This window comes from Strix aluco, chromosome 2, assembly GCF_031877795.1.
Source record: "Strix aluco isolate bStrAlu1 chromosome 2, bStrAlu1.hap1, whole genome shotgun sequence".
NCBI classification, from domain to species: Eukaryota; Metazoa; Chordata; class Aves; order Strigiformes; family Strigidae; genus Strix; species Strix aluco.
In genome coordinates, this window is record NC_133932.1 from 7,999,886 (window position 1) to 8,027,746 (window position 27,861).

At 45.6% G+C, this 27,861-nt stretch overlaps 1 protein-coding gene across 6 annotated transcripts; it reads right to left on the reverse strand.

The window, feature by feature from the left end:
- Window positions 1-9,912: 9,912 nt before the first annotated feature.
- Window positions 9,913-25,881, reverse strand: ING4 (inhibitor of growth family member 4). Of its 6 annotated transcripts, XM_074810194.1 has the most exons (9): window positions 25,399-25,429; window positions 19,370-19,470; window positions 13,014-13,085; window positions 12,656-12,822; window positions 12,349-12,463; window positions 11,925-12,033; window positions 11,453-11,600; window positions 10,992-11,053; window positions 9,913-10,779 (listed from the first exon to the last, which is right to left on the reverse strand). In XM_074810194.1, exons 2-9 carry the CDS (start codon window positions 19,407-19,409, stop codon window positions 10,740-10,742), a joined length of 753 nt encoding a protein of 250 aa, XP_074666295.1. In that variant the 5' UTR covers window positions 19,410-19,470; window positions 25,399-25,429; the 3' UTR covers window positions 9,913-10,739. The 6 variants fall into 6 exon arrangements, with proteins under 6 accessions (XP_074666295.1, XP_074666309.1, XP_074666302.1 ...); XM_074810208.1 differs by lacking the exons at window positions 19,370-19,470; window positions 25,399-25,429 and adding an exon at window positions 25,854-25,881; XM_074810201.1 differs by lacking the exon at window positions 19,370-19,470 and having other exon boundaries at window positions 25,399-25,476.
- Window positions 25,882-27,861: the final 1,980 nt, after the last annotated feature.

Genomic DNA, 27,861 nt, shown 5'->3' on the forward strand with positions numbered 1-27,861 from the left:
TCAGCGTCCTTTTTGTAGTGAGGGGCCAATGTTAATCCCGTCTGCTCCCCCATGACAATGGAGCCAAGGCTGAGTTCTATCATCCTGACTTGAGCAGCTTCCCAGGGGAACTCAGTGCTGACCTCAGTGGCTGATGGAAACACATGACCTAGGAAAGCACACCCACGTGGCATGTCACGCAGTGTTATTAATGTCTGGCAGGTGCTGGCTACATGGCCTACATGTGCCAGCAAGAGATTTATGGCATGTGAAAACGGGAAACAAGAATGCACAGACCAGAGTCCCTGGACATACACTGAGAACTGAAACACAAGGCAGAAGATGAAAGAGCTGCCAAAGAAGTCATCCTTGGTTGATTCTCTGGTAGCAATGCCTGTTGGGAGCTACTGCACATTTGGAAAGAAGGTGGTTAGTGTTGTGAGGATGGATTGGCTACTTAGCACTTCTCGTGCACTGTGGCACACCCTAGATTTGGTTCAGGTTGTCAAAAATCCTTCAGGGAACTCTGATGGTCCACAAGTGCATTGAGAATCCAGCTAGTCTGTGGCACGCACCCAGCAGAGTTGGGAGCCTGCGAGTACAGGAGACACCGCTGTTGTTTGGCTAGGTTTGTGCCAGATGGCTATGGGGAACTTGTGCTTTAAGTTTCCACAAAAAAGAAGTCATCTCTGGGGAGGGATGAGGACAGGAGGAACAGTAGTTTGGACAGGACACATCAATGCTGCAAGCTCGGGGGAGCCTACTCCCTACTGCAGCATCAAGCTATTACAGTGGTCAGTAATGCGCAGCACAAGGGTGATGTTAATTCCAGTCTTTTCTGATTTCTGAGGGTTAACTTGCCACCTTTAAGGCTCTACTCCTGATCACACATTACAAGCTGTATAATTTTTGCACTGAAGCAGATTTTCAACCTTGTTTTCTGAGCCACCACAATATGGTATTTTCTGCAGACGGCATTCCTGGGCTCTCCTGAGCTCGGCGGGCTGACGTACCCGGCTGTAACCCCCGGGCCTACAGCATGCTTGACACCAGCAGTAGGGATGTGCAACAGCAGAATAACAACTCACTGGAGTTGCGTTTTCCATGTTGCTATATGATTGCCATGTTGATTCCGAGCTTCGGAAAAGCCTGTCTGGTTTGTGAGAGACCACCCTTTGGCAGACAAGCTCCTCTTCCAAGTTAGTCTTCTTGTTGTCTTAAATACTTCGGCTGTTTCTCAGCATTTCCCTCTCTGCATGTTCCACCACAAACACCACTGCCAGCAGCAACGTCTGAAAGCCTCTGGAACCAGGTCTGTGGCTCACAGACCCTTCCTCCTCTGCTACAAGAGTTATATTGCTTCTTCCTTCATCAGGTGATAGAAAACACCAGACGATCAAGATGAGCACCCAAAAATATCACCATCCTGGACACGACACGCTGATCCAATCGCCCCAACCCTTTGTTTCCCCTCTACCTTGTGCAGGTCCATGGCGCACAGTCCTGCAGCCCAGGACAGATAAAGGCTGTGAGCAGAGATGGCAAATACAGCCAGAAGCAGCTGACTTCGCCGTAACAGCACAGTGCCAAGCCAGACCTTGGCTCTTGTGAGCAAAAGACCAACGGGGAAAGAGCGACTGCAGAGCCAGGTCACAGAGGTTCCTCAACATGCACACTGGCCTAACGTGCCAAGAAAAAAACACACTCAGGCACATCGAGCACTTAACTTAAGAAGAAGGAATGAGGGCTAATGTTTGCTAGATTGTGACAGCTCTGTGAGTTACGCTGGGGGGGCTCGGGAGGGAGAAGATGTCTGATCAGCTCAAAAACTTGTGAAGATGGAGGATACAAAGTTTAGCTGTGAATTCCAGACTCAGTGCCTTGTCAAGCAGCATCCCTAGAAAGCATGTGTCTTAAGTAATTTGAAATGTAAGCAGAGTTGATAAATGCTTCCAAAAGCACCTGTTATGGGGGAAAAAAGTTACTTCAGAAAAGAAGTTCTGGTAACAATACCTGAATCTCTTTTCTCATGTTAACTGGAGTGAAAAAAATCAGAGTACTGGTACAGCCGTAATGCTGCTGTTAACTGCAATATGTTTGTAGATCACTATGTTGCTAGAAAATAAGCACTGCCTGGTGCTTATGGAAGGGACTGTGAGCAATTCCACTTGTGTAGTTGTTAGGACAGACTAAGGAAGGGGCCAACAGAGCCCCGGGTATACGCTAGGTGATTTATTCCTTACAGAGCACCAAAGGAAAGGGAAAACTCTGGTACCTTCATTTATTAAAACATACACTTAAGAGAACAGGTAGAAAAGGGGGTCCAAATCCCACCACAGTTCCCCAGCAGCATGCTACCCCCTCCCCTCCATGGATGACAACATTCAACAGCAACGGCTCCGGTTCTCCTTGGGGTCCCCTCTCCCTCCTTGCCCACCAGGCTTACTTTCTTGCTAGATCTCTGTCCTGGTTTCAGTTGGGATAGAGTTAATTCTTCTTCTAGACTTAATAGTTCTTCTAGCTAGAATAGTGCTGTGTTTTGGATTCAGTATGGAATTTGGTATGAGAAGAATGTTGATAATACACGGATGTTTTCAGTTGTTGCTGAGAGATCAAGGTCTCTCTGACTCCCCATGTCCTGCCCGTGCAAAGGTACACAAGAAGCTGTGAGGGAGCACAGCCAGAGCACCGGACCCAAATTGGCCAATGAAATATTCCATATCATACAACATCATGCTCAGTGTATAAAGGAGGGGTGGCCAGGAAGGAGTGGGGGTTCTCTCTTGTTTCTGGGATTGTGATTGCGGGATCTTGGTGTTTTGGAATTGCTAGCTGGGAACAGGCTGGGTATCAGCTGGGGGGTGGTGAGCAGTCGCATTGTGCATTACCCATTTCTACTTTCTATTATTGTTATTGTTTTATTCTATTTTGATTATTATACCGTTTTTATCTCAACCTACAAGTCTCCCTTTGCCCCTTCAATTCTATCTCTCATCCCCCAAGCCGGGGAGGGTGAGTGAGCTGCTGGCCAGGTTCAAACCATGACAATCCCAGTTCCCAAAGCATTTGGTTTTGCTCCGGTCTCAGCAATTTGGCAGCTCCCAGGAGCTCAGGCTCGCAGAGGTGCCCTTGCTCCATGCTGGCTGCAGCTCTGTTGGTGACATTGATGGGTGTCACTTGAGGCTGCAGCAGCTTCAAGCAAGAGCACATCTGCTCCATTCACATGAGGTATTGGAGAGTATGGAGGAGCCTCCTTGATAAAGCAGGGCTGGCACCTACAACCCTCTGTGCATCATACGTCTGATCTCCCCTCCCCAGGCCCTTGTGCACTTTGTGTGCTCAGTGCAGGCCTCACCAGGGACTCTAAAGTCACAAGCAAAACCAGCTGCAGAGCCAGAGTTCAGCCACTTGCCCCACAAATCAAACATGCTGGTGGGGCAATCTCAGGAGAGGAGGAAAATGAGAATAGTTGAGATGTGAGACAATGAAACCTCTGGCTGAGACAGCAGTCCCTACTCCAGTGCCTACAGGACACGGATTTAGATGTCCCCCAGGGCTACATCTGGAGGATGCGGGGCTGCATCTCAGGAGTGTTTCTGGGCTGCGAAGACCAGCTGCCATCTCATACTAACAGAAGAGCGGACAGCCCAGCCAAGAAGTCATCAGAGCCACTGCACAGTGGCCAAGTAAAGGTCCTCTTCTAGTTCAGCTCTAGGTCTTCCACGGAGCAGAGACCACTTCAAGAGCTCAGTGCTGAACACTTTCACCCTGGTAGCTATGGCCCTGTGGGAAGGGATGTGGGTACCAGCCCACTCAGAGCAGGGCTGAGGTCTCCATCTCCACTGACAAAAGCATTAGAGAGTGTTCTGATTTAAACCAAAATGATGTGAATTGCTGACTTTAATCACAGGTTAAATAATCTTCATTCCACAGTTGTACTTCATTTTGGTAGGTGTACTGTCACTGGCTGAGAGCTATGCGAATATGCTGATAAATATAGACTTTACATTAAAATTGGCACTCGTTTTAACTTGGTGGATATGTAAATCTATTCACATTTATACAAGCACCGTACAGTTATAACATGCATTAATTCAGATACTTAATTTACATTTTATTTTGTTAGGAAATAGTGAATGAAGCATTTTTTACTTGTCATTTAGAAAATGGAACATTTAATTGATTGCAAAAACAGCATTTAAAATTGGTTTCTTGAATTAATAATACAAACTAAAATGGAGTGGATTCATAAAAGCGTGCTTGAATGAACTGCTCTAGTCTTTTTAGGCAGACTTGTTCAGTTCAAGAACAACCTGATCTAGCCACAAAGTTATCCCTAGTGCAAACAGGGGCTTGGACTACAGAGGTCTAGAGAGGTCTCTTCCCACCTAGATCTTTCCGTGATAAGTAAATGGGTTCTTCCAATGACTGGATCCTTCAGGCTTTTGGAATGAGGAAATCTCACGGTCTCACACTTTTTTTTTTTTGCTTGTCATGTGTGAAAAATAATTCCAGCCTTTTCTCCTCCCAGTCTGGTTTTCAGCTTTGAATGAGTTATTCCTTCAATGGCAGCAACCCAAACCACTGAAATTAAATTCTACAACTGCAAAAACAGACCGAAGTGGGCAACTTGCTGAACATTTTTTTCACACCAGGCTTTAGGTTCGCCTGACTTGAATAAAAATGTCTTTTTTAAACTAACACTTAAGTTTCTTTTATGTATTCAGAAAAATAAACATAGATTAGCATAAATTAATCAAGGAGCTTGACTATTTTTATAAATGAAATGCATTTTATTTGATAAAACCAGTTATATTCTGATACTGTAACCACTAGGCAACGGAGTTGGAGAAACTTCTTTCAGTTGTCTTTGGAAAGAAAGATAGGGCATTTTGTTTCCTTCTATTAGTCTTTAACTTTTTTAATGCTGCAGTCTTCCTTGCCTACTGCCACTGCTTTAGAGCAGTCAGGGATTGCACGTTCCCCAGACTTTGCCACTCAGCTTGTCAACATCTCCACAGTTTGTCCTCCTGGTTCACATGTCAGGGAAAAAGTAGAGCCATGGTTGATTATACAAAGGCCAACGGCTCAGAACTGTCAAACCAGGCAGGTCTGCTTCGCACAGGGCCCTCTAAGCTTGCTCAGAAGTTTGGATAATCACGCTACATTAAATGATCTACCGACGCGTGGTTGGTATGTGACTGGCTTGCCTTGCTCTGCTCCAGGAGATATGAAACATTACCATTCCTGCCGCCAGTTCGCACAAGACCGTTCACTGTGTTTGCATCGCGGTCTGGGCGCAGTCACCTCAACGGCCTGCTGTGCTTTAGCTAAAACTTCACTTCGCCAAGTGAATGACTAGATATCCTTCGTATCCCTCCTTTCTGGGACTTGGAGAAAGTGCCACTCGTTCCTCTGTAGACGTCAGAGGGGAGCAATCCTGCTGTCATCTGTAGCTACCACTTCTCGGCAATGTGTACCTGCGTATCTGCAATGAGAAACATCCTGGGAGGACCTGGAATTATTTTCAGCAAGTTACCTCTTGGAATGTTTTTCTTCTCCACTGCCAGTTTGAGACCTCTGGACTGATTTGGCCAGCATTTGAATTGAGCCTTAAGATCTTCAGCAACATCACCTTTCACCTGGAGCCATCCAACTGCTGCTTCTTATCCTAGTTCGCTCTGCTGCAGAGCGTCTTGCTACCCAGCACGTCTCTGACCTGATTTAGGACCAACAGCAGCCCTGCTTTGAATCACAGAATCATCTCGGTTGGAAAAGACCTTGAAGATCCTCCAGTCCAACCATTAACCTCACACTGACCGTTCTCAACTCCAGCGCTGGGTCAACCCGACTCTTCAACCCCTCCAGGGATGGGGACTCTCCCCCTGCCCTGGGCAGCCCATTCCAACGCCCAACAACCCCTTCTGCAAAGAAATACTTCCTAAGAGCCAGTCTGACCCTGCCCTGGCACAGCTTGAGGCCATTCCCTTTTGTCCTGGTGCTTGTTCCTTGGTTCAAGAGACTCATCCCCCCTCTCTGCACCCTCCTTTCAGGGAGTTGTAGAGGGCGATGAGGTCTCCCCTCAGCCTCCTCTTCTCCAGACTAAACCCCCCCAGTTCCCTCAGCCGCTCCCCATCAGACCTGTGCTCCAGACCCTGCACCACCTCCATTGCCCTTCTCTGGACACACTCAAGTCATTCAATGGCCTTTTTGGAGTGAGGGGCCCAAAACTGAACCCAGTCATCGAGGTACGGCCTCATCAGTGCCGAGTACAAGGGTAATATAAGGGAGAAGCTGAAAGATGAGGGAGAAGCTGAACCAGATGACCTCCATGGGTACCTTCCAATCGGTGTTTCCAGTTCTAAGATACATGTATTTATATGCAATAATTGTCTCATAAGAATTGATCTGCAATTCGGTGAGTATTCGGTGAGTATCACCGAAAGACGCTCTACAATTGAGCCTCAAACAGTCTGTTTAAGCACAGAAGCCTTACACAACCTGTTTAACAGACAGTAAGAGACTGCCTACCACATGGCTGAGTGTATAGTTGGGTAAATAATACCTGAAGAGCGCTTAACGAAAGGCTGAATGCTGCTGGGCTATAGGGCTAGTTTAATGGCTTGCGATGTTTGTAACAGATGAAGAAGGTGGCCCCAGCAGTGGAAGGCGAGGGCTGTGGCTGGGACAGTTTCTGTGCACATCATGCAGTGGCTGTGGCAGTGGCAGCGTCTGGGGGGTGGGAGCTCACTGAGCACATCTGCTCTCTGGAAAGGGGAATTCTTTGCTGAACAGCCTCATCGACCACACTTGCCCAGCTACCTAGGAATGATGCCCCACAGCTGGGGCAATCACAGCTGGACAAGACAAACCGGTCATTTGTCTGCATGACCAATTATTATTAATAAACGGGCTTAAAGAGGCTGGCAAAAGTCTTCCCTCTTGTTGCGCTGTACAGCTCCAGCTTCTCAAAACTCAGACTTTGCTCATCAACTAGGTTATTTCCAAACACTTTAAAAGGGCAATTTCTCCAGCTCCGTTTTAGAAAGTGTTTATGTTGCACTGACCGCTGTTCCAGGAAATCTGCAAGCTAGCCAGTTCTTTAAAGGAGTTCATGATTACTTTAACTTAGTGCATCCCCTGTTTAAGCACTTCAATTCTAGGTGAAGTAAACTTTTCAGATCGCATCATCGCTACAGAGATACAGGTAAGTATTAACAGTGATCTTTTAAAAAAAAAAAAATCAAGTAAATTTTGACTTTTTTTTTTGCTACTTCTAGTCAAACTGATTTTATTATGTTGACCTGGATTTCTTGCTTGTTTTAACGAGAGGCGATTTACTTCTCTGCTGTTTCAGTATTTCACAGCTGGATGGCTATGGCAGCCTTCCTGACATCATTAAGGACCAGCACAGAGCTGGCTCTTTTCCAGCCTTGCAGGCTTTCCCTAGCAGTCCAGAGCCTGACAGAGAGCAGACCACGGACGCCTTTGGGTGGCTTTCACGGGACAACAAGCACCATTTACTGAAGGCTGCTGATCAAAAAAGCCTTCGCCCCAATAGATGCTATTTAAAATCCTCCTTACTGTTTGCCTAGGAAGTACATCATTCCCATATGACACCAGCACCAACACAGAATAAATATTTACAGAACACTTCCCCCTCCTCTCATTACAAACAATTCTGCTATCTGCAGTTGGTAATGGACATGTGCCATGTTCAATTCTATCAAAAACAAAAGGCATTCTAAAAAAAGCTGCTTATGTTTCTAGCCTTGTCGCTTATAGGCTTTGTTCTCACTGGCTTAATTTTTGTACTTTGTAATTTCTAGCTTCTACTGATTCTTTTATTTTCCTTCTTTGGTGATTAAGTATTGCAGAGTTACTGCCCTTATTCCCTCTTCTCCAAGGTTAGTTTTTAATGTCCTTTCATTTGCGTTTATACTTGTAAGCCATTTAAAAATTCTTGGGTTTTATCCATATTTTTGTCCAAATTCCCTCTTCCTGTAAGTCAGACCGTTCCCTCAGCTGCAGCTGCTGTCCCCCCACATGCTCCACGCTGCTGGCTGAGGCACCCCTTAGGACACCACAGCAGAATGGTGGGCGAGTGGAGCTGCCCACCTCACGCTCCCCGCCGCTTTCTGGCACTGAATCAGAACCCAGCCTAGGTGCTTCTCACGGGTTTTACGTTAAGTCATCAGAATGCCCCAATTCTCGGTGTGCCAAGAAGCACGACAGTAACCCTGTGGCTGAGCTTTAGCCTGAAAACAGGAGTGTTCTGGCCTACCTCCCCCTCTCAGCGTCCTACACCAACTGCAGAAGACCTGAGACTTGCATTTCCCAAACCAGAGCTACCCTGATCAGTTACTCCTGTCCACTAAGCACCACCTGAACAACAGGCCAGCTCATTTCCTAGCTTGGTGTGCAACACACCCCTGCCCACTCACACTTTTTTCACATTACAACACATGCATTTATAAGCTGCTTATTATCCTTCATCAGCAGTGGCTTCATTACAGGGCCACCACTTCAAACACCTCTCTAGCCCACAATTCCTAGAGAGTTTGCTGCTAATGGTGGCCATTACAATCCAGCGTCTTATTGCATCAAAACCAAACCACTCAGAGGAGTGTTTACACCCTTTGTCACCCTCGCACTTTGCCCAAAGCCTGTTTTCACACTCAGACCACATCCTCCATTTGTTCTGTGAGTTGAGCACCCAGCTGGTATCTGGATAAACCCCAGTTGAAGAAATTTATTCTCCTGCCAGAGTCTCCTCCCCCACTGGATGATGGCACAGTGTCTTCTCTTACGAAGACTAGACCAGACACACAACCAACACCTTCCAGAATTTACTTCCTTTCTGTTTAAGGAGGGAAGCCCCAGGAAAACGGTCTAAGACAATCTGGGAATTGAGATACGGACTGTGGCAAGTGATACCACAAACCATGAGAGCCACGTCTGGGTAAGAGCTTACAGATATTTTTTTCTGTGCAAAAGCACACTGATGCAACGCTAACTCACTTGAGCAGAGACTTAACACCAGTTTCTGAGCTGATGGCTTTGACGGGGTGCCCATACAATTACAAGGCGCGAGCGGCATTGCCCTTCACCTACACAGTCCTCTGGATGGTTTTAATAACGAACCCCTAGAAGAGCTTTGGCTTCCAGCTACCAAGTCCTCCTACAAGTCATCTATGCAAGGAAAACATTTAATGTTTCAGGTGAAAAGTTTAAGCCCTCCTGAATAGCAGAGAACAAGCAGGAAGAACAGACTCAAGCTCATCAACCTCCAGGCCGTGCCAATGGAATTGATAAAGGGGAGCTTCAGCATGGATCACCTCCTCCCAGTTCCCTGCAGACACAACGAAGAGACAATCAAAAACGTCTTCAGTAATTGTTTTGGAGCCTGACATTATCTTAGTAACAGCAGCTGGAGTTTCTGGCAACAAGGTGATCCAAGGTGAAAGCAACCCCCTGGGGAGCAAGTTATCAGGGTATCTGGAAAATCTATCCACGTTCTTGGATGCACATGGTTTGTGCTGATGGCTTATTTTCTCAGCTGTGCTGCCCAACAGAGTCCTGAGTCTCTGAGTCCAGAGAGGGTTGGCCTTCTATAACCTCCACCTCTCCTCATTTAAGAGGAGACAACTGATGAAGTAAATGATCCAACAAAAATGTGAATAAATGTCCACGCTCTTGTAAGGGCATGACTGAAGGGGCAGGTTTTTTTCACAGCCACTTGAAAGCTTAGTAACCTTTTGCAAGTATTTTCAAGCCTAACTTAGGCAGAATGTCACTTACTAACACTGTTCAGGACTTCCATGAAAAAGCTAAAAATTCATCGTTTAGAATAAAAGCAGAGACAAGAGAGAAAGAATAATGAGACCAACTGCCTCAGTTTACTTTGGCGCGGACAGCAAGGCAAATGGAGTATTTGTTTCAATGAACTTTATTTAATTCTGTATTATACAAGTGGGATCTGAATCCCCAAACTTCCCATCATCAACATAATGGAGAAGCACCACTGCACAAAAGGAAGGCAGAATTTTGGAGCCAGAAGACAGGCTAGATCGAGCCATTTCTCCCCATGTGGTCAGAAATTCTTCCTCCTTCACACAATGTACTTCCCAGACCAGCAAGTTTACCCCAGGAATAAGAGAGACAAAGCTAGCTCTAAACACTCCCTCCTCCTCCTCCTCTCCCCAACAAAAGAGGCTGCTCAATACCAGTAGTGGAATGGTTAAAGATAGGCAGTACATTAGGTTTTCAGTCTCTCAACCAGCCCACTAGATTAAGAAGTGGCCTGGTTACTCCCTCTCTCCTGGAAAAGATCCAGGAAAATCAAAGACCTAAAATGCTGAAGACTTACCTCCTTTCCTTCTCCCATCCCATAGCCTTGTTCTCTAAGCAGAGAGTAGGCAATGAACTCTGAGGAGGCTGAAGGAAAGCCAAGGAAAATCAGGGGCTACCTGAATCCCTGGGAATCTGGTGGCTACCCTGGTGCCCTCACATTCATTCCCTTTGAGGTTCAGAGACCTGTTTGGAATAGTACAGAGAGGGCTTCCCTTAGGGATTCGGAGCAACCAGGGATACAGAACACACAGGAACCGCCATGAGGGTACACACCATTCCAGGGATGGCCCAAACCACAAAGAGGTCAAGACTCCCCCCAGCCAAGGCCCCAAGGGCTGGGGGAGCTGGGACGAGGCCCTGGCAGGGGGAAGAGAGCTCCTGCAGCAGTACTGAGGGCTCGTGGGATTTTACTTCTTCTTCCTCTCCTGGGAACAGCGAGGGCAGAACCTGGTGGAAAGGGAAGTAAAAAACCAGCATTTAGGGAGTGACAATGAACCTTGAACATACAGTCCCAAAGGACATTTTCCAAGGTCCCCGACAAAGCCTTAATTCAAATTTTCCTTTTTGAGAGGTATTCTAAGTCAGTACTCTCCCTTCTGCCACCCAGGACCTCCCCTTTCCAAAGGCCAATGCGTCCTCCAGGTTGCTTGTTCACTCACCATTTTCCTCTTGGTTTTGTTGTCAGACCCACACAGGCAAAATGAAACCATTCAATGGAACACTGTTGGGATGGAGAGCAGTCAGTTAAAGAGCAGTTTTCTTTTGAAATCCCTGCTTCTGGGCTACTGAAGCTTCCCCACGTTTGATCATTAACTCCTAAATCTCTAGCAGTGATCAGGGAATGAACTTACGCCCAACCTACACATTGTCAGCAAGGAGAACTCCTCTTCTCCCTTGCTAAGTGTGGGGGCAAGAAAACAACCTGTCATTTTAAGGAAAACCCTGAAGAAAGAGGCACTTAACAGGTCACGGCAAGCCACCCCTCTGCCCTTCCAAACCACCCAAGGTAAGTCCTCTCCTTGTCACTGCTTGCTGCATCAGGCCCCACCCAGGCAGGACAAGACTTTGTGTGCAAGACTCCCCTCTATTCCCTTCTCCCTCATTTCCAGCAAGCTCTTACATCGGGGTTGTCGCAGCCGATCATCTCCCCGTAGGAGACCTGGTGGCAGAGGCAGTAAGTAGGCTCATTGGGGTCCACGGGCATATCCAATACATCTGAAGGGTGCACATTTCCAAAGGTGACTGAAGGCATCCCATACTCTGTGCTACTGCAGGACAGGAGTAAAGTAGGTCAGCAAAATAACTGCCTTTGAGTCCCTTCATGCTTCCCAAGACATGTTTCCCTTGTTTGCCAGAGACAGACACTCCTCTATTTTTAAGCACACATACACACAACTCCACTGAAGCGACCTGCTTTCCTCTTCGTGTCACACTCCCCTGAAAGAATTAAAAGGTCTCCATCTTCCTGCTTCCCAAGGAGGGACAGGGGACACACCGTCTAGTCTAAGCCTTCGCAGGGAAGTCTAGCTAGGCCTCCCTTGGTCTGATTTGTAGTGCTGCTCCTCATTCCCACAAATCTCTCAAACACTTACGTGCGGACAAGCTTCAATTTCTTTTGGGCAGTTTTAGGCGCTTCCTCATCAGAGTTCTTCCCTTTAGAGCGAGCACGGGCAGCTTTCTTCTCTTTCTGGGCTCGGCCCTCTGGTAAGAAGAGAAAGAGGTGCTGCATCTGCCACCCCATCAAAACAGACACCTGACAGCAACAACCTCTCCAGCACTAAAATACACTCCTACTGCGGAGCGTATATTGGCTTTGGGCCATGCACCCCATCTTAATTTTATCTAGCGGCCTTGAATATGCTCACACAAGAAGAGCCCAGGTCACCATCTTTTTACCTGTCCTTCAGATTCCAGCGTAACAGTCTGTACCACTCCAGTGCCTGCCTTCATCCCCACCACTTCCATAGTCACTTGGCTGCCTCCTGTATCAATCTGCAGCCCAGTGGTGGTACTCACTCTTCTTGCCCTTGCTGGAAGAACTGTCATAGTCACTCGACTCTATCTGCTTCTCCTTCAGGTCTGCTTCAAAGCGAGCGAGGTCTGTGTCCAGCCGCCGGATGTGCTTATCAACCTGCAAAGGTGACAGGGACCAGGAGTCACACAGAACAGAGCCCAAGAGGGCAGAGAGGAGCGGGCACAGGGCTCGCACTAAGAGCTGGGAAGATAGAGTGAGTAGGGCCTAAAAAGAGAGATCAGGGCCTCCCAAGATTGGGGGTTTAGTACAGCCTTTCATACAACAAGCACTAGACACTTCCCTTCATACCATCTCGTAGGTCTGCATAGCCAGCTGGACCTTGTCGTCCCCAAACTCCTTGCATTTCCCATAGGCCTCCTGGATTTGCTTGAGAAGCCCCAGTTTTTCCTCCGAAGACAAAGTCCGTGCATTGCTGATATACTCGGTGGCCAATTTATCGATCTCTGACTTGAGGTCTGAAACAAGTTTACCATTAAATATGTAAATACACATACACACATACTACAGTGCCTTGCTCTAAGAGATGGAAGGATCACAGCAGAGCTTCCTCCCCTGCCCCGAGATCCCCATCATAAAGGCAAAGGAAAGAAAAGCTGGTCAAGCTGCGTACTTCCTGTCTCCTCAACAAACCACCTCTAATCCTCACCTTCTGTCCTCTGATCCAGATCTCGCATGAGCTGGAAGTTTCTCTGCAATTCAAATGGCAGGTTCTCAATACCTGCAGGGAAAGGAGGGTACATAGAGAAGTCAGGTTCCTGTCCACGATGCCAAGGCAGAAACAAAGCTAACTGATGACATATACTCCACTCCCGTGATACCCAGTGCCCTTTCCTGGTGCACATCAGCATGCTTCCATTTGTTGTCAACTCCAAAGGAGACAAGACTATAAAAATATATTTAATCCAGGGACATAGTTCTATAATACATACTAGTTAACAGAAAACTGCTGCTATGCAGAAAGGCCTACATTAAGAAAGCAGAAAACCAAAATTTGTAATGAAGTGAGTCATTATAATACAACATATCCATCCAAGAACTCCATTCATTAACGAAAAAAATAGTACAACAGCTGGTAAATAATGCCATCTAGGTATATCTATAACAGGATGTAAAAATTTAAGCTGATCAAATGCTAATTCACTGAAAAGTGAGTCCGTCTTAGTGCATCTATTTTACATGTAGGAGACAGGAGATACTTTGTGCAGAGCCAGAAAACAAGTCTGAGACAGGATGGGGAGCAGTGAACAGCAGTCTTAACCCCCCGTCACGTGTTCCTTGTTCTGCCTTCTGCACCATAATCTCAGTGTGGTCTGTCGAACACCTGGAAGGATGCTATACTTCGTGAATAATAAATGCTTGTAGGGCTCTGAATGAGCAATGTGAAGTTGATAGTCAATTAATTTTCAATGCACTATGCTACTCACCCCCTAGGCATCACCAGATGCTCAACTGACAAAGCCGATAAAAACAATTCTTATTTTTCCATGCCTGTCTAATCAAACTGAGATCTAGTGTCACTGCATTAACCTGAAGTCCAAGCTTGACTGTTGTCACCTTTATACCTAATAAAAAATATAAATCTCTCTTGCAGGTTAAAAAAAAAAAAGGTGGGGGGAAAAGCTATTCAGAAACACAACATAAGCATGTCTGCTTCCTGAGCCCACTCCCCAACACATAGGGAGCGTAAATAAAGGTGTGCCTACCCATCATCAGAACTGTCTAATACATCAGTCCCAGCAGCAGTCTCTATTTTCGCTGCCACATGTTTCTACAGCAGAGACATTTCCCTGAAAAGCAATCAACCAGCAGAGAAGTTTTGTATGCAAGAGGCACATTTTAACAAGTACTACACATGGCCCATGAAATTAATTCCTGTAAGAAGTGAAAACAACTGTGGGCCGACCTGTGCTCAGAAGCTTTAACTTATTTTTTTGCAGAGTATAGTAAGTTATATACAGAATCCTCATAAGTAACCAAGTTATTGCTTCAATAAATTTATGTTGATATTTCTAATTTAAATATCTGAGAAATGCTCAGATAGCAGGTGTCCTTAAGCACCCAGATACATAATCACACAGCACATGCACATCGTCCCCCTGCATTCAAGGATAGTTAACAGTGCAAAATCAAATTCTCAAAAAATTAGTAAGCAGTAAAATTAAGCCTGTCCGCACATTCCTAAATTTGATACTTCCATGGTAGTCCAGCATGTCAGACTTCACACAAGGTTCAAGGAGCCGACTACCAGATTACATCCCTATGGCTCAAAAAAGCATCTCGGAAGACAATGGTGACACAATGCTGAAAATTATCATTGCTTACAACAGGACCTTATGGCAGAGATGAAATCCAGCTTGGGAATCTCAAGACCAAGCCTTTTTCCTTCCTGCAATCCCCAGCCTCATCAACTCCAAACCTTTCAATTTATACAGCAAATGAAACCTGGGTCATACTGCAGCACGCTGCTTTTCACTCCTCTCCAAAGCATCCCCTGCAGAAGACAAGACAGGTATCCTCTAGAGGAAAACAGTATCTGTTCTTGCACTGCACACAATATGTCAAATTTACAGCAAGTTTATTAGTCCTGGAAGATCATGACTTCTAAATTCTTGACTTTGTAGTTTTTAAAAAAGATTAATGCAATTTCTTTTTCTCTTCTAAAAAGGAAAGTTGGTAAAAGCACAAATTCCACCATGTACAGTCAGTTTTCCCTCAGCAGGGCTAGAAAATTTAGACAGAGTGAGCACCTAGGCTAGCACAAAAAAACAGTGGGATGCTATTCTCTGGGCAGAACAACCCCACACGAGCTTACGGCCATGTTTCACAGTGATATCCTCGCAGCCGGAGAAACTCAGGCAGGAGTCTGCTTCTGCTACAGAACCTGAAAGGGACTGTGCTTTATTTTTTACAGCCGTTACTGTAAAAATTGGCCACCACCATTGATGCCAGCACATGCCCTCGCCTGGAAAACCTCTGTCTTCCCTCTGCCTCTAACGTGCCTGATCTTGTCTTTTCAGCCGGTGCCATCCATCCTTTGGAGACTCTCTCTTCCCAGCGCTGCCTCCCCTCGCTGCCAGCCCCGCACAGCCCGGCCAGGGCCTCTCCTGCCTTGTTCCCTGCCTCCATGCATGCAGAACGCCCGGCTCCCGGCAGCTCCCGGCAGCGCCGAGAGAGGCATCATCCAGCGCTGGCCAAGCAGACGCTCAGCAGAGACCCAGTTGGCGGATCATTTACCAGTCAAGCACGTAGGAGCAATGATCTTTCAGAGGCTCATTAGCTGGGCAGGTTTCCACGGGGACTGATGAGACAAACCCCTGTCATTTGAATTCCTTCCCTGCTAAAACCAGCAAAATGATTTTCTAAAACCCCGGCAAAACGTTTCACTCTGCAAATCTATTATCGGACCAACATTCTGCAATTGCTTCATCAATAAATTGGGAGAAAACAAAACAAGTGACAGTACAGTGACTTTATAATCAGAACTGTTATAAAGATGCTTTATCTATTCAACTGAAAGTGGAAAGAAGCTGAGTACACTGTTACAAATTATGATCCAGAGAGTTTGGCAAGAACAAAAAGCATAAGACAAAGCTGCAGCTAAGCAAGTTTTAACTGAGCAACAAACTATTTGTACAGTATATAGTTTCATCTAACTACAGGGAAGTTTTCTACTATCTGCAGCTTAGCTCAAAAGCTCTTGTGTACCCTTAAACAAAAGCATCACAGAATTTATCACCGCGGTCAGTATCCTTGCTGAAATTGTCTGGTCTGTGCCATGCTGGCTATCAGACATCACCACCCTAACAGTCCCATTAAAAAAAAATTCTAAGATTTAAGTTTCTATTTCCTCATTCCTACTAATGCAACACACTTCAGTCCTTCTAAAAACATTCATGTTATTTTGTTTCATCCTGAATGACTCCTTTTCATTTGCTCTTTCTTCTTATTGTAAAATGCACCTAGAACTTCTCATGACTAAACAACTGTAAAATATCCAAATAATTCTTAGATTCTGGAATGGATCAGTGTAAAGAAAAAACACCCTAGAGGCATCCTTGATCACTTGAGGGGCAGAGAAGGGCAGTCACTCTGTCCCAGACAGGCAACAATCTGACAGAAAAATAAAAGCAAGGGCCTCTTTCAACACAAATGGCATAGCAGCAAGAGTGGAAGAGGAAGATCTGCAGTGAAAAAAATGCTCGCAATGCCAGCAGCTTCGCCCAAAGCATGGGCTGGCATTAATGCAACTGCAGCCATCTGCACAGATCCACGTGCAGCCCCACTGTGCCCCACTCGTTCCTGTCACAGTACGATTACCCTGAAAATCATCATTGCAGGTCTCTCATTGAGTTTTTCCCACCCCTTTGTTTTCCCACTCTCGTTTTAATTTCTTATCGCAAGTTAAAAGTCTCTCTACATACCTTCGTCTTTCCTTTCCTCAACTCCTACCACTTCACTACTCCCATTCTTTGTTCATCTGTTATTCTCCTCTTTCCTTGTCATTCCTTCCCTCATTCATTCTTCTGCAGGCATCCATAACCATGCTGTCTTGTCCCTAAAGAACCACACGCTCTCACTCTCCACAAGTCAGGATCCACCAAGACCCTCCTTCCCCTCCAATTATTACTATTGACTTCTTTTTAGAACTGATATTTAGGCAACTGATATTTAAACTTCAGCTACTTAACTCAGATGTTAACTCTGACATAGACACACAGAGCGCAAGCCCACACATCCCGACAGCTTTCACTATGCTTCAGTCCTCCAGAGCATGTCTTTTAACTGTGCCAAACAATGGGTTTGTACTGTCACAATGTCCAAATTCCTAAACAGATCCATTGCACCAAGCACTATACAAATAGATGGTCCCTCTCCTGAGACATCTGTTCACCCATCATGTTCAGATGCATGTTTCAATTTATTAAAAAATGTGAAAATACATTTTGAAACATAACCACAGTTGCTTTATTGAACAGCACAGATTTCAGCTAACACTTTAAACACCACATTGTGAAGATAATTAAAAAAAATCCTGCTTGTGCCAGGGACTGCCACAAAGAAAGGGTAAGTTCTTTGCCCCCTGAGATAGGAAATTGGCTGGTATCATGTGGGGGAAGCACACAGGACTTTTCAGTACTCCATGATTCTCATAATTTTGTAGCATTTTAAGTACACTGCAGGACAACTGGCTTAGAGCAATTTTCAGGAGCTTCCTTGCTTCACAGAATCACAGAATCATCTACATTGGAAAAGACCTTGAAGATCATCTAGTCCAACCATTAACCTAACATTGACAGTTCTCAACTACACCATATCCCTAAGGATTCCTCATTAGAGGGAAGATATCTTGTATATCCCTCCATCCCTCTTTTTAGAGGGTATAACCCTTTTAAACTGCTGCTTCTACTCTGTCCTGCACTCTCAGCTAATTATTTCTCTTCCCACACAATTTATTGAAATTGGTGGATGTGTATAATATATACCTTTCTCTCTATTCATATATGACTCAGCCCTACTGCAATAAATGCATCTTAACCTGTAACATCCTCTCAACAGCTCTGTAAGGGATAATACTACCTACATTTCTACAAACAGGGTACTCGGGTGCATAGTAGACTGCACAGGCACCCAGGAATTCTGTGGCCATGGCATATACCCCAAGCTCTGGGCCAGTGCACTGGACACCAGTCCACCCAAGCACATCTACTTCAGGCACTGTCCAAAGAAACAGATTATCAGTCAATGTAACAGCCACAGAAACCTAATACTCCCCCAAAGAGTGAACCCTTTTCTCAGGGCGGGAGGGGCTCTTTTTCTCTCTTTCTTATTGCATTAGTTCAATGCTACAGCATCCACAGCCAAGATAGCAGGTGATGTTGTTAAGTCTCAGAAAAGGGATCTTTATTGCTGTGTTAAAGATCAACCTTGATTTCAGAAGCTTGGAAGACTAACATGTCAAATGAGACTTGCACCACTCCAGGCATTTCCAGCCTGTCACAGATCTCCAAAGGCAGTGACCACCACCAAGGAGATCATAGGGCTACCTGACAAAACGGTCAGGTCAGATTTGCTGTTGGGTAAGTGAAGAAATGCGGAGAAAATGCAGTATGCTTTGTCTTGTAACGCCACCTTGTATCAACTCTGCTAAAAATACCAGTCAACAACAAAATCAATTCTAAATGAACTGGTCATTAACAATTATAAATGTATTAGCTTAGTGGGGGCTGTGCTAGTAGCTTTCACAGACAAACAAATGATGCCTATGAATCACTAAATCCTCTCCCCTGCATGAGATCTTTTGTAATTTTCCAGAGATCATGTGTGCTGCATCTCAGATGCAACTAATCCAGTCTCAGTAAGGTGAAAGGCATCTTTCACTCCACTAAAGCAGTGTTAAATATAGAAACATTTTATTAAGAGATTTGCATATCTGAAGTATGATGTGAGAAACTTGAGAGGCAAGAACAGGAGGGTATGGCCACATGCTACATTGGGGAGGGGCCAGAGTAATGACTGTAGGTGCAGTGAGAGATAAAAGAACCTGGGGAATGTGGAATGCAGCCAGGCCTGGGGAGGAACCGAAGGCTAGCCTACAGCTAGTTCTGACATCACACCCATGCCCTCCAAGAGGATTAAGATGACAATACACATCATACCCTCATTTGATGAAGCTATACAGAGGAAAATCCAGACAGATGTAGCTATTCCGAAAGAATAACCCTATTTTACTGGGTTAGCTAACATTATCAAGGAATGAAAGGACATTCCCATATCAGTTGCTGGAGAAAGACGACTTTCCAGAGGGTGTATGCTGCTTCTGTTGCTCTGTGCTTATGCTGTCGTAAGTTTTCTAGTACTGACAAGCCCTGAACTGGTGCAACTCTGTGTGCCTATTGACATATGCAAATAGAAGGAGCAAAGAAAACTTGACGCCTCCCTAATCAGTACAAAAAAGGGGAAAAACCCAAAAGAAAACAACTACACAGTACCATGTTAACTTACCAGCTGAGGACTCCTCATCTAAATCTGCTGTCTCCATCATCCTCTTCACTGAGGCAGATATGTCCTAGTGTCTGCTCCTGGAACAGGTCCTGACTGGTGGCCTCCAAGACAATGGAATTAATATCAAGCAGCCATCTGAGTAGACAGGCCAGCAACATTCTTCTACCTCTCAAGATCACCAAGGCTACTAGCCCTCTGCTGATGACTCTCCCAAGCCTTTAGGTCTAATTCAGACCAAATGTTGGCAGAATCTAGGTCCTCAGAGGTTTGGGGTGGGGGAAGATGGAAACACTTTTTATTGTTTTGTTACCATTCCTTATCAACATTTTACGCTGACATTTATTCAGTAACAGACCAGTTTAACCATATGGAAATTTGAACTTCCTTCCAGTCTGGCACACACTTCCCAAGTGGAACAACGCGTGCTCCCTGTTCAGCAAGGCAAATAAAGCAACAGCCTCATCAGCAGGAACATATGTGGTGGACACATAGCTGGAACCATCAGGGAAGGTGTTGTGTGACTGCTTCAGAAAGCACACCCACAAACACAACCCTTCCATTCACCTCAGCTGCGTGAGCAACTGCGCAGATGCGTCCTCAGCAGTACAGCACAGGTAGGTGAGCAGAGAAGGCACTTCAAAATAAATTCAGGCACCAGAGAGGTGAGGAGAGGTACACGCCTTGGTTCTGTTGCCATAAAAGATAAATCTGTGTTTTGTCACTAAATATGCTTACTTTATTCTGATACCCACTAGGTGGGTAAACAGGGAAGCACTGATGGTAGAAAATACATGCAGTTGCACAGCAGTTCTCTTTACTATAAAGACAATCCCTACACTCATGGCACATTCACATATAAACAGAGACTTGTAGAAAACTATCTGGGACTGTTTTCTGAATACGTGTACTTCAACGATGCTCATTACAAAGAAGCTCTGCAATCCTCCCAAAAATTCCAAACATGAAGAAAACTCAGTGTTTGCATCTCATCTTCTAGAAAATCTGTATTAGTCACCCTTCCTTTCTCCCCCTCAAAGCCTCCACTACAGTATTTCTAACCCAGTACGAGAGCAGATAGTGAGCCAAGCACACTAACTCACGTTTGAGCAAGCACAAACTGCTCTAATGAGTCTTCATGCACATTCAATCTTCTCATCACAAAACACCGTTTTCTTCCTCCTTATTCTTCCTCCATTCATTTCTACATCTCTAACTCCTTTGCACCCACAGTTTTTCCCCTACTAAATCTGCACTGCTTTCTTGGCATGAGGGAAAGGTCTTCAGTATCTTCCTCTTTCCCCTCAGAAGCAGTCACAAAATGGTTTAGAGACCACAAAGACAGTATTTGAAGAGATGGAAATCTCTTCATGCTTAACTTCAGCCACTGAAGAGAACTGAGGAAAGAGCCATGCTCAAAGAAAAACACCCGGGAAGAAGAGATCTGGAGCAAGAAACATTCATTCCTCTTCTTCCCCTTCCCTGAATTCTTTGGCTCAGTACAGTCATTGAAGGGGCAGCTTCAGTAGGATGAAGGAAGGAAGGTGATCAGAGCAGACAAGATACGGAGTTCTTCTGTCAGGATGTTCAGCACAGAAGGAATGTGCATATTTTTCTGCTGCAAAAACATCTGCTAGGAGCATAACACATTTCAGACAGATATGCTTTGCAATTAACAGCTTAGAGCAAAAGCAAGGGCATGTCTAATCCTAGGTCTAAAGCCAGTTTCAAATTACAGCAAGGACTTGAAAGCTACTGAAATACCAGACCCAAGAAGCTGCCAGACACCTTTTACTAAGGTAACTTGGCTGTTCCACAAAAATCTCCTGGAAAAGAACTTTAGATGTCCAAAGGAGAGGACTCAAAATTTATGAACTAAAACAACTGAGGCTGTATGTATAGCTCTGTCAGACTGCTCGTGCATTTTAAAATACAGTTTTTAATTACCTAACTGCATGAGATTTTCATATGAGGCAGTTCTTATTCCCAGTGACTGAGCAGTGATTCAAAGGGTTTTTTTTTTAATCTTTGCTCAATACAGAGTCACACATACACGACCCAAAACCCAATATGAAAACTGAATTGGTAATCAGCTTTTCAACGTGTTCGTTATTGTGACATTAGAATGCTTTTTCACAATGTTGCTGCGGAGCAGCCCACTTCCCTTACCAATAAAAAGAAGGTCAAGAGATTTACTGAGGCAGAGAGATTAAAGCCAAGAAGGCCAGCTCATTACAAACACACCTCTTGAAATGTCTAAAAATGCTACATAGTCTGACTTTTCAGAATTATCTGTTCAAAGCAGACTTCAGTTGCAGCTGACTACACATCTTCACTCATAATTTGAGGGAAACACAAGCCATGCAAGGAGAACCTCTAAAAAGCATGACCCCCAAAATAAACACAAACATCACTTTGTCAGAGTGGTATTCAACTGCCTCAAACATGAGGCCACTTTTTTCTTCTTACAATCTTCACTTAATTCATTACACGCCTTCCTTTCTTCAAGGATATGAAGAGGTCCTACAAACAACTGCCCTCTTTCATCACACACTCCTCATTCATTCCCTGAGCAGATCCAGCCAGTAGAAAGAAAATATGAAAGAGAATCTCTGTGGGAGGAAAAAAAATTCAACCGAAAACTGTGTCTGCATTAGCACTATAATACTAAAAGAATTCCATTCCAAGATATAAATATTAGACATTTTTAGAAGAGCTGGCCAAAGGTTTTGGCCTGTTTGTATCAATTTTCAGGAAGTTTTGGAACATTAGTGAACTACATCAAAACTGAACTGAATTTTTTAAAATACTGAAATAATGTAAAAAAAAAAAAAAAAGGAAGGAAGGAGAAAGGAGGAGCAAGGGGGAAACTGAATGTTGGCAGGGAGGTATGAAAAGAAATGGAATAGCTGATCTGAGATCATCTCAAAAGAATTAAACGAGGATGAAAATATAGATTAAAGGTTAAACTTGCCTAACTGGACATTTTTGGTAAGAGTACACATTTCATTAGTGAAAATAATTTTTTGAAGTGATTAAATTACAACTCGTGACAAATACTTGATGTAGTATCAAAAAGTATCTTGCATAACAAACTAGAATAAGAAAAAAAACAAACATAAGATCTATTAAAAGTACTTTAAACAGCTACATCAGTCTTTAGAATGCATTACAGAGAACTATCAGCTGTGGCTGTACCACTCGTGCAAATCACACAGCAGTTCTTGATCCACCAAAAGAAAAGTTAGTCACTTGGAAGTGAGATGCAGACTGGAAGAATGAGAATGGAAGGAACAGACCACTGGGACAGCAAAAGACAGCCTGTCTGCAAACAGATACTTTCCATCAAGTCTTACAGAGGGTAGTACATTTAGGAATGAGCAGCATCAGTGATGGATAAAGGAGGCTGGACTGTATTTCTCAGAAACAGAAAGACTGTATCGTATCAATATCATGGTAGAATATGAGCTCCCAGCTGAAATGCAATGGTGAGCGTACCCAACAGAACGATAACCTGACTGCTTTAGATAGTACCATGAAGAACACTGGTTACTAAAGGACTGTATGCATTTTCAGAGTCTGAAGTTCAAGTAGGATGTCAAAAGATTAGAGCAGGATTGGAGAACAACAATATGGGTAACTAGAAAACTGAAAAATATGTTATCACTGGCAGTTTTTTTTTTTGCTAAGTTATCAGAAAGAAGGCTAAGATTTAATCAATTACAATCTACACAAGGAAGAAATTTTTAATAAGGGGACACTTCAACATGGCAGGTGAAAGGCATTACAGGTGCAATGACTAAATATTGGAACTGTGAAAAGTAACTACAGAAAAAGTCACAAATCCATAACAGCAACGCCTATCAGTAAACCAACTTACTGAAGACTGAGATGGATACTCTTTGACTGTAAGTATTACAACTCATATGATGTGCTTTTCTGAAAGAAACTCTAGATTAAGCACAGCAATTGTCCTACAATTCGCTATAAAAGGGAAATAATGTGGCATATACTATACAGGACACCAGACAAAATTGAAAAAGGCCTTAAGAGCTCTAGAGTATGCAAAAAGGGCTAAACCATCGCAGTTAAGATTGCTTTGTTCTTCCTAACATCTTTGTAGCCAGATTTTTTAAAGTACTTTTAGACTGTACACATTACTTTTTTTTTAAGCAAGATACCTTAAAAATGATAGTTTACACCACCATGTAAATATCAACAGGACGAGAATCTCTACTTCAATTGCAGGACCACACATCTCAGCTGAGAGAGAAAATATGAGTTTGTAATTTTCTCTGCATGCTTGTACTAGAGGGGAACAGGAGTTTCCAGGGGGTTCACTGATTTTAGCTGACAGTGACGATGAGATCCAGAAGTGTTTGACTTTGGTGGGAGCACTCTCTAGCCACCAAGCTCAGCGACAGCTTCCTTTCTCTCCGACCTGGTATCTACCATGTCTCTCCACACTCAGTGCTGCATCTTTCTCATCTCTGCCTACCATCTGCAAATCCCAGTCTTTCACTCCTTTATCTCTGCACTGCAGTTCTTACTCAAAATACACTTGTGCTTTCCCAGTAGGAAAAACCTGCGCCCTCCCCATGCACTTACTCCTTGTCCATCTGCTTCTTTCTTCTCTAGCCCCCGTCCTCCCAGCTCCTGGCCATCTTTGCTGAGGAGCCTCAGTCAACTACATTCTTCCACAACAGAGTAAGAAGAGCAGAAAAACATACATCTTTGCTCAGCCAATCCTTGCTCCTCTCTAACAATCTGCCTCCTCACCCAACTCTTCTTCCTGGCTTTTGCATCCTCCTTCCTTGCAGCTCCTAGATTGCCTGTTTGCTTCTGGCTTATTTTCAGCTTTCAGCAAAATTTGTTGTGGTTCTTGAACTTTCTTAACTTAATTCACAAGAGGTTTCCTTTCCTAATGACAAAAGGAGCACTGCAGACACAAGGAATGAGACCCTTTGTCTCCATATCAACACCGTATCAACTCTGTACTGGAAGAACCCTAGTGTAGCAAAATTTCTGAAGAACCAAGCTCCAAAGTTTCCAAGCATATGCAATCAGATAGCACGAGATTTAACTTGGCCAGGTGTAGTGAAGTAAAAGACATGTTACCAGAACTACCACCCCATCATCATGCTCCCCCGTATCTAATGTTGACACCAGATCAGAAAGAGAAAATGAACAGAGCATTCATCAAAGAACAGGTTACTAAACCTTAACTCATTAGCACATTCCTTCAAAAGCAACTCCTCTGATTAGTCTAGTTGACTATTTTAAAAACACGGGAGTAAAACACGCATTGAAAGTCATCCCCGAAAGGGCAGAGTCCGACAAAGTTATAAGCACCTTAAAGCAGGATGGTATCATAGGGGGGCTCAGATAACGTTACCAACTCCGTTAGCATTTACAGAGCGCTTCTCGGACCAGCGAAACAGGACTGCCTTTGTAAAACGACAGCGAAGGAATCTACCGAAACGACCTTCCTACAGCTACAAAAGTTATCTTCGGCTTGATTCCCCCAGCCCTACAGTTTATCCCGGGAAAGCCCCTGACAGCCGAGCTGCCGCTCCCGAAAGGCGGCTGCAGCCGCGCCGGGCTCCTTCCTCCGGGGCCAAACCAAGCGCTGGCCGCTGCCGGACCGCAGCGGGGCCGGGCTGCCGCAGGAGCCCCCGCCGAGCCCTGCCCCACGGCGGAGGAGCAGCCGGTACCGGCGCTCCGGGCGGGCCGCCGGAGCCGCTGCCGCCCTTTGTAAACGGCTCCAAGACACCTCTACGCGTCGGGCAGCGGGCGGGGCCTCTCCGCACGGCCCCAGGACCGGGCGGCAGCGGCGGGGCCCTCACGGCCGGGCCGGGGACAGCCGGGCAAGGCTGCCGCCCGAGAGGCTCGGGGCAGGCCGCGGGCGCGCCGGGGACCGGTCAGCCCCCAGGCAGAGCTCGGCCGCCGCGGGGCCCCGCCCCGAGCCGCGGTCCGTCCGTGCCGGGGCGGCCCCAGCCGCGGCCCTCGGCCCCGCCCCCGGCGGCTCTTACTATCCAGGTAGTGCTCCAGGTACATCCCCGCCGCCATCTTGGGCCCCGCACACACGGGCGCTTCCGGCGGGAGCCGGACGCCGGCGCCCACCCCCCCAACCCGGAAGCGGCGCTGCCCGGCTGCGGAAGCCACTCCCGCTCCGCTCCTGCCGCCATTTTGAGCTCGGCGGGGCTGCTCGGGGCGGCTCCCACGCTGCCCCCATTCCCGGAGGCAGGGCCGCCTCTTCGCCCGGCCGGGTGTCGCCCGCCGCCTCGGGGCTCCGCCGGGAGTGGCGGAGGGAGGGTGCCCTTGCGGGATCAACGTGGGCCGCTCCGCTGCTGGTTGCGGGGAGGAGGCGGCTCGGGGAGCGGCGGCGGGAGGAGCGGGGCGAAGCGGGCCCGGCCGCAGGGCCCGGCGGGGAGCAGGCCCGGGGCTGCCTGGGTCCGAGTCCCCTGAGCTGCGGGAGGGTAAATACCTGCTGCCTTCATCTCCGCGCCAAAAGAAACGGGCTTCGTCTCTTGGAGGCTACGGAGGTCTCTCCTGGCTTCAGATAATTTTCAGCAGCTGGCTGGGCACTCCCGCCGGGTAATCTGGGTGAGGAAGTGCTGTTAGTTTGTTAGGGCACTGTATCTTTCCATTCCCCATGTAATTCGACAGTGAGGAGTAGCTGCTGCTACATCGTAACAGAGACCATCTTTGCTGTAAAATGATGGTGGTACAAACTTAGCTAACAAACCAAACAAAGCAGTGAAGTCACACATGGGACCATGCTCTCTTTTCTGCACCTTGCCCGACCCACTTTCATGACCATATACCACGAGTCACTTTTAGGTAGGAGATCCTGCTACAGCGTTCAGGAGCCCTTCCCCAGACTGTCCTTTGCTAGTGATTGCACAGGACACGGTACGGTTTTGTGCTAGGTCGAGAGGGTGAGGTCACACGTGCGATTACAAAGGAACTGAGACAAAACTACCTTCTTTCGGTCCTTAGGATCTATATAATATTCAGGATTGTTGTTTCAAGAGGTCAGCGTTAATTTAGCATCCTATACAGTTTAGGAAGCATGGGGCTGATTTAGAAAATGATATATTTAATTCACCTCCTGCCAACTCACCTACATTGAGTAGGTGAGTATACAGTCCCAATACTTTATAACAACAGTCATTGCTCAGGGCTGCGTGCTGCTAGATCCTGGTCCTGAGAAGAAGTGACCCAACTTGTTTCTTCTTTCCTCCCACAGATCTTCCAAGACACCATGCCTTTATTTATATTGATATACTGGGAGAAGGATATACTGGGATTAAGTCTTCCAGCAGCCTGCAATGCAAGACTGAGGGGCTGTTATAAAAATTAATTGCAGCTGTTTGAACTATCAACGATCTTGCTGTTAAACAATTTGATTAATTCAGAAATCCTCTGTGTTCTGAAGATGCAGTGTTTTCCAGTCCTATTCCTATAGTCATTTATTTATGACATTTTAAATTATTCAAAACACATTTCTTGTTCTTTTCAGTTCCCGTGTGAAGCAGCTGGCTTTAGTTAGCTGAACATTACTGTTAAACCTCACTTTGTTTTTAAAGTACTTCAAAATCCTTGTATAAATTGTCTTACACCCTGCATTAAGGGGATGTGGCTGTTACATTAAAAAAAAAAAAAAATCTGCTCCCTATACCCTGTCACAGTATCTGAATCCCCCAAATACATCCTGCATGGAGCTACCAGGATGAATGGAGCTGATGTTAAGAAACAGGCATTCTCAGACATTGCCAATTTGGTTAAGAGACCACCCAGGAATCCTATTTTATCCACTAAGCCAAGGCTAGGGAGATGTCAAAATACTAGACCACTGAAATAGAAAGACAAGCTTCCTGTGGACTTGTTGCCACTGCTGATACAAAAGACAGGGAAAAGAGGAGACACTTGTGAAGTGTACAAATGTATCTTTAACTTCATTAACTGCCACTGTGAATTTGGAAAACAAAGGGGAGAGGCAGTTTTGTGTACCTGTGTGGTCTTGTGGCACTAGAAATTCTTCCAATCCAGCACAAACTAGTTCCTGAGCTCTGAATCTAGAAAAGTTGCTCAGGGTTCCAGAAGCATCCTCACCTGCAGATGGAGTGTTACCACGGTACTTACTTGGTGACAGGTGTATTTTTTAAACACTTCTGCAAGTGAAAGTCCTAGCATGAGTGCAGATGATTTTACAGGAAGGTGCTCCCCAAGTGGAATATGCTCTAGAGGTACATGACTATTTATGTCTACCCCCCCACCCAGCCTCATATATTGATACTCAGGTAACTACTGTAGTGACAAAGCCATGTATGCTAACCTCAAGGGTTATCACACCCCCTCCCCACCCCCCAGAGTTCCCTACTTCAAATACATCCTATTGTTAAACCGGTCAAGTTAGATGAAGGACTGATGAGCGGGCATACTGCCCAGAAGGCCTACGCATCTCACAAAGGGAAGCTAAACAGCCTACT

What these genes read in the sequence shown, in the direction of transcription:
- ING4 (XM_074810194.1), bottom strand. Translation starts at nt 19,409, where the DNA reads ATGATGGAGACAGCAGATTTAGATGAGGAGTCCTCAGCTG. An exon ending in TTCCAGCAAGGGCAAGAAGA is followed by an intron (nt 12,034 to 12,348) that starts GTGAGTACCACC and finishes TCTTCTTACCAG; the next exon opens with AGGGCCGAGCCCAGAAAGAG. An exon ending in TCGGCTGCGACAACCCCGAT is followed by an intron (nt 11,054 to 11,452) that starts GTAAGAGCTTGC and finishes CCATCCCAACAG; the next exon opens with TGTTCCATTGAATGGTTTCA.